The sequence below is a fragment of the Carassius carassius genome, chromosome 26 (genome assembly GCF_963082965.1).
Source record: "Carassius carassius chromosome 26, fCarCar2.1, whole genome shotgun sequence".
Lineage (NCBI taxonomy): Eukaryota > Metazoa > Chordata > Actinopteri > Cypriniformes > Cyprinidae > Carassius > Carassius carassius.
The window spans coordinates 16827086-16838480 of NC_081780.1; the positions used below are offsets into that span (position 1 = coordinate 16827086).

General features: G+C 40.2%; 1 protein-coding gene across 6 annotated transcripts; it reads right to left on the reverse strand.

Annotated features, from left to right (window-relative positions):
* Window positions 1–233: 233 nt before the first annotated feature.
* Window positions 234–11169, reverse strand: gata3 (GATA binding protein 3). 6 transcript variants are annotated; one of them, XM_059511411.1, is made up of 5 exons: window positions 10231–11169; window positions 8629–9108; window positions 5978–6018; window positions 4184–4309; window positions 234–1652 (listed from the first exon to the last, which is right to left on the reverse strand). In XM_059511411.1, exons 1-5 carry the CDS (start codon window positions 10454–10456, stop codon window positions 1362–1364), a joined length of 1164 nt encoding a protein of 387 aa, XP_059367394.1. In that variant the 5' UTR covers window positions 10457–11169; the 3' UTR covers window positions 234–1361. The 6 variants fall into 6 exon arrangements, with proteins under 6 accessions (XP_059367394.1, XP_059367393.1, XP_059367391.1 ...); XM_059511410.1 differs by having other exon boundaries at window positions 8572–9108; XM_059511408.1 differs by lacking the exon at window positions 5978–6018 and adding an exon at window positions 6078–6223 and having other exon boundaries at window positions 10231–11167.
* Between the last annotated feature and the right edge of the window lie 226 nt (window positions 11170–11395).

The window sequence follows — 11395 nt, forward strand, 5'->3', positions numbered from 1 at the left end:
ATTGGTAGCGTGAGGAGTTTTAGGCTCACAGCATGTCTGTTTATTTCTAGGCTTCCTGTTGATATGTGGCCAACAGCATTCTGGGTAAATCTAGAGGTGTCCTTGTGGCTAGCAAAAGCCATGTGTCAGATATCACACATTCACAGTGACATATACCCACAAAAACTCACTCTCGCAGTCACACACAAAGTCGTACGCAAACACTCACAAAAGCTTCCACCGTTGCGTCCTCGTATGATGTCAACAGAGATTAAACTAGTTTATTATTTTTAAAGAGGAAAAACAAAATTAACAAAAAGCAAGTCTTTTTTTTACACTAGTGATTATTAAATTTGTACAACCATTCAGTCTGCATTACATAAAGAAATAATTCTACATCTTTGTTTCTTTCGTATTTTTGGTACTCTGAATTATACATACAAATAACAAATACAGGAACTTTTTTTCACAATGCATATAACCTGGGCCCAAAGAAGTCTTTCAGGTGTATACGTGAGTATGTGTGTGTGTGTGTGTGTGTGTGTGTGTGTGTGTGTGTGTGTGTGTGTGTGTGTGTGTGTGTGTGCATGAGTGTGTGTGTGCATGAGTGTGTGTGTATGTGCGAACACAAACCAATTGCCCAAGACCTATAACACATCCAGAGGAGTAGCTGGAAGTCTGCGAGACAGACCTGACTACAAGTTTTAATGCATTACACACCATTTCCTTTCTACTTTTCTTCTCCCTACATCTCATCTCCTACTTTTCTCGGATAGAAATCGTGTTCCATCTTCCAGGTTTGAGTCGTACCCTTCTTATCATTAGCTGCCCACGGGCATTTCCTGACCTCGCCTTTTCTCATTTTGCGCTTTAAAAAGTCTTCATTAAATGTATTTCAGATAATTTTTTACAAATATATGCAGAGTTCATCTCCTGTTGTCATTCACAGCTCGATTCCTCATGTCTCACGGGTTTGAAGATGAGGAGATGCGTAGAAGAAGAAAAGGAGCGGGTTGGGGAATTAGAGGAGGTTTGTTTAAAGTCTCGCAATGTTTGTGCGTTGATGCCTACAGGAAAGATGGCATTTGTACACAAATGAAGGTTGACATCAGCGCGGGGCTTCATGATTGGAGGGGCGATGAAGAAAGTCATTGTCTTTTCTCTTTCATTCTCACTGTCTCTCCCTCATTATATAGGGTTTGAGGGGTTTAAGCGGGGCATACCGGAGAAGGGGTCTTGGGGGGAGCTTGTAGCTCAGACGGAGCATGTGAGAGAGCTGGTTCAAGGTCGGAGGGTTGCGGCAGGTGACAGGCTTCAAGGTTAACGGTGCTTTGAGACATCCACCGTCGGGAGATTGGGTCGGTCGGAGGTAGAAGGGCACTCTAGCCCATCGCCGTCACCATACTGGAAGGGTGGTGAGGGGCAAAGGGCAAGCCGGAGGAGGGGTGCATGGGAGTGGGCGTGGTCAACATGTGGCCGGAGTGCGAGAAGGGAGGGAACGAGGTCATGTGACGCGACAGAGCGGCCGGGCTGAAAGAACTGTTCTTTTCCATCAAGCTTTTGGAGAAATCATCCATGCTGTCATGGGACTTTTTGCTCTTCTTGGACTTGCTGGACATCTTCCTGTTCCGGGTCTGGATGCCCTCTTTCTTCATGGTGAGCGGTCGGTTGATCTGTGAGGAGAGACGCGGCAGACGTTAATAATGGCCATGGGACCAGCGTGCTTACATAAGACAGGAGCATAATGGAAAAACGTCTTCATTTTGCATTGAATAACACATCCTGGGGAACACTTTTATTGCTTTGAAATCGGTCCCTCATATTTGAGGAGACCTAAACCAGTTATCTTTCTTTTAAGTATTAACTTAATCTCAGATGTTTCTCCTAAAAATCCTTATGAGAAATAAAAATAGACACAAAGGAGACAATTCATAATGAGAGTTTGTAATGACGTTATGGACTATTTTGCAGAGTTAAGTAAATCAGAGCACGTTTGAGACACTGCGAAATGTTTTTCTAAGAAACACCATCTGAGAAACCTAAAGGGATGGATTTTACTCCTGCCGCTCCAAAACTGTATGACTTTCTTTGTTAAAACACAAAAGAAGACATTTTTTTAACTGTCCATACAATGAAAGTGTGGTTTTAGACCCCATTGACTTTCATTGTGAATAATTTTTATTTATTTATCTATTTTATTTTTTGTGGTCCATAAAAGAAAAAAAAGTTATACAGGTTTGTACTGACAATATTTTTAGTTGAATTGTTCCTTTTTTATCTAATCGCTGTAATTGCTGTCTTGGAGAAAGGAATTAATATTTGGTTAAAAAATGATGCTCACTTCACACACTCATAGTAATACTCCAGCGCTGGAATGTGTAATAGAGCTACACTATATCGCCGATATGTAAGTTTCTTTGTTTGAGCAAGCGTGACTGTATTTACGAGTGTTTGTGTCGGGTCATATCAGGACTAGGCTGGATTTAGCCTCTGGAACCCAGACGCCAGGCATGAACGGTGCCAGTCTAGCCAAAGAGAGAAAGCCCAGACTCTGACCAGCCGGGCTCGAGCGTCCGTCTGCCAAAGCCTGCCACTTTCACCCCATAATTGGACCGTCTCTTTCTCCCTCTCTGTCTTAGAACACTGTAGATGCTTTGTTTAAGAGATATAAAGTGAAACTAAGACATATTCCTTTACAGGTGTTTGATTTTATTTGAAGACTTTAATAAACAATGCACTTTCTACTTTAAATTTTCCATCTGGACTTCTGAAAGATCAATAAATACCTCAAAATTGAGGTTTGTACAAAGTTTGAGTAATTTAGTCATTTCATTTAAGTATTTTCAGAATTTGTAACAATTTACTCTTTTGTTAACATCAAATTGGATTATATATATTAAAAAAAATATCTGCAAAAACTGTTCTCTAGATATCTGCATTGACGTCAGTTATCGGAAAACCCATTTTGGCCAACCACAGATGTAAATTGCCAGTGTGTGTGTGTGTGTGTGTGTGTGAACTCACACCCCAAAGCAATACTGTTCATTTAAAACATCTCCATTGGGCATCACAGAAACACATGCTTATAGCCGTCGGCTATTAGAAACACTCTTAAACGTTATTCGGGGGTTGAAATGACCGCATATAGAAACTGAGAAGGAAACAGATCAGAAGTCTAACCTCAGACTGACAGACATACAAACACAATCACAACTCAGTTCTTCTGACAAATCCCAGTCGGCTCAATGAGAGATGGGAGTGGTTGTGATAATGCAAACATGTGAGTTAGTGAAGAACACTCTGGAGAGAGCTCAGCTTAATAAAGCATGCAAAATCTGGAATCTGATTCAAAGCAGGCCGACCTTAACAGAAAATAGGATGGACCAAAACAAACTCATTTTCCAATTACCCGAACTCTTGGGTTGTTTCAAATGATAATAAATGTTATTTGTTTCCCTGATAACCTAGGTAAGGTTTAGGGGAATTAATTTGTATTTTTTTCGAGTTCTTATAAAACAGCCAAAAGCAACATGGCAAAATGATTTAAAAGGGTGCGCTTGCGTGACTAGTAAAGGAAAGTAACAGGAGCATGGGGCCTCAAAGTGTGATGATACAGGATACCAGAGCTGATTAGGTAGAATGAAAATGTTCCCCAGCATATGTTTAACATAGAAATACCACCAACTGAAGTGTAATTCAATAGTACAACAGTACTAGCAGTTTAGCTCTACCATAATAGCCATAAAAATAAATAATAATATGAGGAAGAACAAGACCAATCCCTAACGGCTTGAGACCATTGGGGAAGGTTAAAACATTTCAGGTTCGCAGATTGGGTTAAGTTGTCCCTGGGGTGTGAAAATCACAATACAAACTACTAAATAGACTTGGACAGGCTTTGGAATATGCAACAAATCTGAACTTTTTGGATGGAAAAATAAAAAAAAATTAGTCAGCTGGTGTAATTGACTAATGATCCCTAGTCATTTTTGAGTAGTTAATGCATGAACCTTGTTCATGAAGAATGTTATGAAAGAAAGAAAGAAAGAAAGAAAGAAAGAAAGAAAGAAAGAAAGAAAGAAAGAAAGAAAGAAAGAAAGAAAGAAAGAAAGAAAATGAAAGAAATGGCATGAAAGCTGCCATCATGCAAAGAAAAGATAGAAAATATCTTACTAGATAAGCGTAAGACAGCTATGGAGCTTACATTGTGTAATTTGTAATAGAGGCCGCAGGCATTGCAGACGGGATCGCCGTTCGCATTTCTCCGCCACAGTGTCGTCGTGGTCGTTTGACAGTTTGCGCACGAGGTCCCCGCTCGTCTGGCAGCGGACTGATGGAGACACACACAGAGAAAGAACCACGGTTATTACACTCATAATATAATAACTTAAGATGATGATTGCATTCCTACAGTGCTGATGGCCCCCAACCCTCCTGTTTCCCTAAGCTGCAAATGGTTATGAGCAATGCAGACATATGTCAGAGGAAAAGAGATCTCCGTCACACTGGTGCCTTAAACTCTAGGGTAAAAATAGTGCCTTGCGCACATGCCCTCTCAAACCTAAATATTTACAGAGGACATGAAAGCACTGGTTTAAATAGTGCCCATTAAAGCTGATGACATTTTCCCGTTAAATGATGGAGAAACAGCGGCTCTGCATGAAATGGATCCACGTTTAAACATCAACCTTCAGTTAGATATTAGCAATCTTTATTCACATCAATATGCTGCTCTAAAATACCTTGCTCTAGATTAGCATGCATTGATTAAAAGCAGTTAGAATTATTAATTATAAGCAGTTACTCACATAATCAAATATAAATATAATATAAAACAAATATAAATAATAAGTAAAAAGTAAATAGAAACAATAAGGAAAAAAGATCATGGGAAACAAGGGAAAACCAAAAAAAATGCAATGAATTTGTAGGGATCGGCAACATATTTTGAAATATGCAGAAAGAAAATTCATGCTGTGTTCTGGGTTAATGTATTGAAATGTCAAACGATTCTTAACTGTTTCGTTTAATTCCGTTTAAAGACAAATTGATAAAAGCATGATTCATTGAAGCGACCTTAGTTATTATGAATGGCCGTTATTTCTTTCTTTTATTATTATTATTATTATTATTATTATTTTATTTATTTTTTATCGTTTGTAAATTACAAAATACAGCTAAATTGTATTGCCAAATAAATTCAATTCAAACACATCAGGCAAAGAGAACAATATTTGTTCTATACAGTTCGCTTGATCTATTTATTCGCGTTTTATTCTTCTTCGTGCTATTATTTTCTCTTTTTCTAGACTACTTGAGCTTAGCGAAGATCAATCTGAAGTCGTGACTCCTTTCTGCGCGTTCTCGCCCGTATGTTTAGACTGCGGGAGCGAGCGCTGTTGTTCGAGGAGCTTTATCAGCAGCGCTCAGATATCCGCCAGTCTTTTCCTGGGAAGTCGGCTTTTCACATTAGAGAGGGAGAGAAGGCCGATGCCAAAATAGCAGCGCTCGGACTATTTCTCCGCGCCTCAAGAACCTCGACTCTATCCAAAGCCCAAAGAGAGACGTGTCTGTGCTGCCAGGCCATTTGAAAAACACAGTTTCTATCTCTCTCTCTCCCCCGTTTATTAAATCCCTGTGAAACAGTGTCCCCTGATGAATGGCATATTGTCAGAATTGAACCTAATTTCTGCAGACATATTTGACCTGATGGAGCTGATCGCCTCCCACGCGTACTCATTTGAGATAAGCGCTCGTTTCACAACTGTTTGAAGTCTCTCCGTGACAAATTTCGTTATGCTGAAACGTAGACGAAGTGTCAGCAATATTTGCGATAAAATAAAATTGTCTACGGATTTGTTTAGAGCGGGGGGGGGGGGGATAGAAGAAAAAGAAAAGAAAATCTGATACATAAAATGGCATTATTATCATCATTGGTGATGATAATAATAATAATAATAATAATAACTGCTATTGCTTAATCTTAAAGAAATGACACCTGCGCTTGGCGAGTCAATTTCTTGCAGCTAACACTTCTTCCTGGGTAGAAAAAGAGAAAAAGACAAGTGTCATTAATGCAGTGCAATCGAGCAACATACCAGCCTCCGCTTGGGCTTGATGAGGGGTCGGTTCTGGCCGTTCATCTTGTGGTACAGTCCGCAGGCGTTACACAAATAGTGACCGGTGCCATCCCTCCGCCACAGAGGAGTCGAGGTGGCCCCGCAGTTAACACATTCTCTACCCTCTGCGAACACAGACACACACGCATGCACAACTGATTTTTAGAACCATTAAAACACACTTTCATGCACACAACACAATCATCACAGGCCACTAGCGGACATCTACTAAACGCCCGTGGCCAGTCGCTTTGATATAATTACATATCAAAATTATGTAAGCAAAATATTTACTAATAACTGTTTTAATATTAAAGAGTTATTGCACACATAAAAACACAAATAATTAATTATTCATTAAAAAATATGAAAAGGCAATATCAAAAACTCAAACAGGCTGAAGATTTGCATTGATAAAAATGATGAATATGAAATGCATTAATAACATATTTTTATCATTATTATTATTAATGCATTACCACATAAAAAAAACATTATCTAATATGACATCACTGAGCTTAACTCTTCAATCGTCAGATGTGACATCATCTGATAAGATCTGCAAATAACTTAGCGGTTCAAAGTAGGCAATGCTGTGAAAATGTACACAGAGATAGGTCTTATCAAAAGTATCTTAGCTGCTGCAGGCTCTAAACAACGATGTCTTGAAAATACTGCATCATTTATTAGAAGAAGGGATCGCAAATATAATATAGCTTTCTGGATAAAGCGACATGACTCGATTTCCAAAGAAACAACCTCCCGGTTCATTACTAAGAAGACTTATTTATGATATGTTAAAGAAGATTTTAGAATCTAAGGCTGGAATAATGTTAAATAGATTCAGCAACGGTAAGTGAAAGCGTCGGTCTAATTAACTCATGGTGTAACCCGCTCTCTTTACGTAATTAGAACACCCTGGCGTTTGATTGGCATTCTTTCCGTTTGACTGACAGGTGAAGGGCGCGCGCTTCACATGTTCAGTGACCCACGCCTCCGGTCGCTCCGCTGAAACGAAAAACAAGCTCGCCGTGCAAGCCCCCCCTGTACCCGGCAGCATTCCTGCCCTCGTGTGTGGAGGCAACGAGTCACTTTGTGCCTCTGCATACTGCCCCAAAAACCACAGAGCTCGCGAGCGTTTCACCTCAGACAGTGACACACACACACAAGTGCGTAAAAAAGAGCGTTCTGCTGCATCTATAGAAAATCGCGCAGAATCCAAATTTGGTTCAAAATAAAACCTAAAAAGAACGACGCTAGAACTTTAGTGGTAGTGCTTCGATATAGTTTGTGCTTTTGCAAACTTTGTATTCCAAATAAAACAGCAAACGAATTAAATAGCAATTATATTTATATATGCGAATAATAATAATAATTAATTAATTTAAAAATAGTATGAGAGAGCAAAATGGATATTTTCTCTCATTATAAAATCAATCGTTATGAATAGACCATGACTTTAAAAATTGTCCGTTCACTAATCGCATTTAAAAAGCTGGTTGACCTTTTGAAATCATTTTCTCTGTGTGTGTGGATTACACTCTTGTCTGTGCATGTCGGCCGAGCATTGCGCCAGCTCATTCGTTATTCCGAGCGATCCGCGGCGCATCCGGACTCTATCAAAGTTTCAGCGCAAAGTAAACAATGCAACTGTCGCGTGCAGCAGTCTGAAAATAATTGGATTAGCTTAAACATATAAACGCGAGAGAGACGGGGCCGTGCACTGCGAGGCACAAGAGGAGCAAGAGATCAGAGAGAAAACACGCACGCACACACACACATCTACATCCGGAAAACCCTAGCACTCCGCGTCGAACTTGTAGACTCATCTGCATATGCTGAGCGACGTTTAATAAATCAGGGAAGCTAATTCCGCTTTGTAACTCGACGACATTAGATAGGCTATAATATTCTTCAAAGTGAAAATAATAACGGAATAGTGCAAGGCAGGGGTGTTAACAAATCTCTCATTTATGTAAAAGAAGAAGTCTATTGCGGATTGATAATTTAAACTGCTACCAAAAAAAAAAAAATTAATCAAGCAACCAGCTCAAATCAAGCTCAAATTAATCATATTAATTCCCAATATATATATATATATATATATATATATATATATATATATATATATATATATATATATATATATATATATATATAACCTTATCTTTTTGTAATATCTTTAATCATTGCAGATTCCTTTGTATTTTAAGGAGTGGAGCCATTGATGCACTAGGAATAAGGGAGGTGGAATGTGCCCAAATTTGATAGCGAAGCCTTGGCACAGACCAAAACAAAAACAAAAACGGGAAATCAGTAGTCTGGTAATTGGCTAACCTGGGAGGCTGTTTTTGAGGAAAACGAGAAAAATGGCAAGTGCACAATAATATAGGTTTTTAGAGGAAAATCTACTGTTTAATGATCTTATGATTATGTTAGTAAAAAATCAAAGGGTAGTAAAGCGCACGCCTACCTGAACAGGACCTTGTTTTTGGTCTCGTTTTGGAACCATAACTAGAAGAGGACCCACCTATCAGGCTACTTGGTGGGAAGAGCCCCGGCCCGTAATCGGACACATAGGATGGGTAAGTGGCGATGGGGTGGTGCGCGGAGGACGCGCCCGGTCCGATAGAGGCCATGCTCCGACTATGAGCCGAATCCAGCTTCATGCTCTCGGCCAGAGACACCTGGTACTTAATGCACTCTTTGTCCTCCTGCCGTATGGATGAGCCCGAGCCTGACGTGGAAATTGAGGGGTCAGGGGACACATCTTTGGGTGGAGTGGGGGGAAAGGTGAAGAGGTGTGGGCTGGAGTGGCCACCGGACAGCGAGGAGGAGGAGGCTGGGGGGTAGACGGACAGAGGCCCAGGGGAACTGTGATGCAGGGAAGTCTTGGGGAAATGCCCGAGGTTCCAGGGGGAGGTACTGTGGTGAGGCCCGATAGATTTACTTCCATCGAGCCAAGGAAGAGAGCCGTGCAGCAATGATGGGCGACACACCTGAGTACCTGCTGAAACAAAAGACAAGCCTGTTGTCAGGACAGGACGAGGTGGGGCTGTGAGATTCGTCACATTAAGGAGCCAAGAAATGACATCTGAACGATTAGGAAAAAACGTTATGTTTTGTAAACACGATCTTTAAATTTCACAATTATGTGTGTATAATAAACGACAGAAATAAAGAAAGGTGTATAATAATAACACGTATAAATATACATTTCAAATAACATGCAAAAATGATATTATTTTACACTTTGATTGCTATGATACGATTTTACGTGTATTTCACGCATATATGGTATTTTATGCGCTGAAACACATTCTAGCAACGGTCTTTTATGGCATAAAAGAACTAGTGCAACTTGACTAAATGAGTAATGAAAATTGTGAAACTGCACGTAAAGGCCTACATTACTCTAAAAGGCTTTCGATGGCGCTGGGAAGGGTCGCAATTAACAGCCCTCGAGAGTTTCTCTCTTTCAAAAGACTTTCGATACCCACCAGTATCTATTGATGCTGCACTGAGTTTAGATATGTTTAGAGATGGGGCAATTCAACAGAGAAACAAGGTCACGCTTTGCCCCATTCCGCTCAGGAAGTCGTGTTAATAAATTAAAGCAATTGTTCTTCCGCACTAAAATTCAAGTACCTCGTACAGGAAAAAATCGCTTCATTATTTAGAGAACGACTTTTAAATCATTAAATCATCAAACCATTCACCTGAACCCCAGCCAAGTATTGCTAATAGAAATACTTTACTTTAATATATTACAAAATCATTCTACCAACATAATAGCTATGTGTGTTTTCGAATAACGGTGCATGTTTACATTTTATTTTTGATCACATTAAAATTTAATTAAACGGTTTTCTAAAATGAAAGCAATGCACTGTAGTATTATATAATTACTGTATACCCTAAATAGCCATATAACCGAATACTAGAAAGATGTGAAACCAGTGACACACCACTTCAGGTAAGCCACACGTAAGCTACACTAACACTGTTCAAAATGTCAGTTGCATTTTCAGTACAATCCTAAGAGCAGTTTCTCTCTTACTACACATTATTAATTTAGTCAAAATGGACATAAGAGGAATAATGCAAAATCATTTAGGGCTGATATACTTACCGTGAGGTGGCGGGTACCTCTGCACAGCCCGAACCGAGTTCCCGTAGTACGGGTGGTTGCTCTGTCCATCGATATTAAACAATAAATCCACATCGTCGGCGAGGGGATACTGCGACGGGTCCATGTAGGAGTGTCCCAGTCCTGGGTGGTGTGTCTCGGGATGCTGGCCGTTAATGACCGGGTGATGGTGGGTCACCCAACGGGACTGCTCCGGACTTACTTCCATGGTTTTTATTCTTTTATTTGACTTATTTATTTATTTTTAACAAGCGTTCATACACTCACCGAAACGCACAACACGAAAGTTCAAAAAAGTCCAAACTCCTCCTTTGTTTAATCCACAGGTTCCTTTTTCTTTCTTTCTTTCTTTCTTTCTTTCTTTCTTTCTTTTTTTCTTTTTTTTCACTTCCGATCACCTGAAATTGAACAAGACAATTTGTTTTTACAAAGTCCGTCCGTTCGTTTGTGTTCTTTCTGTCATTGGCAAATTGTCAGAAGCTCGTATAAACTGGATCCGTCCGTTCAATAAACACTAGTGAAAGTCAAATGCATTTATACTAATGTTGGACATAAGTCAGCGTACTCATCCAAACGCGCGTCAAGTTCCGCAAGTTCTTTTCTCTCTCTCAGTATAGCACTGTTGCGTTGCGTAGACTCAACAAGTGAGTTTGACGGTTCAGGCCGAGCCGGGTCGATCTGGATACGTTTTCTTCCTTCTGACCGAGCACAAGTTCGATCAAATCTGTGTTTATGCGCAGTAGTAGTAACCCTCTTCCCTCTTACTCTATTGCCATCCCTCCCTCTATCTCTATCTCTCTCTCTCTTGCTCTCTCTAGTGCGCACTCCCTCTTGTCTCTGAATGCACTGCTCTCTCTGTGTTTTTTTACAGTGAAGGCATTCTTTCAGGATGGCGCCAGTCAGCTCAATGCTCGCAGACAGCTGTGGCGCGACGCAACTTAAGGAGGGTCTGTGGTGTCATCAGCAGGGGCGGGGCCCAACAGCCTGGACTAATTGAATAAAGTGGGCCAGGGAAAGATGACCAGAAGCTGCGCCCAATTCTGCTCCCCAATCATTTACAAAATAATGCATTTTTTTAGTAGTACGTGTAAATATAATACACATTAGGCCTATAAAACACAAACACGCCAAATGCGTTTGCGCAGTT

Coding starts and splice junctions, on each gene's coding strand:
- gata3 (XM_059511406.1), bottom strand. CDS start 10,456: ATGGAAGTAAGTCCGGAGCAGTCCCGTTGGGTGACCCACCATCACCCG. Junction 6,224..8,571: donor AAAAACAAGGTCCTGTTCAG/GTAGGCGTGCGC, acceptor CTGTGTTCGCAG/AGGGTAGAGAATGTGTTAAC. Junction 1,653..4,183: donor TCTATTACAAATTACACAAT/GTAAGCTCCATA, acceptor CTCTCCTCACAG/ATCAACCGACCGCTCACCAT.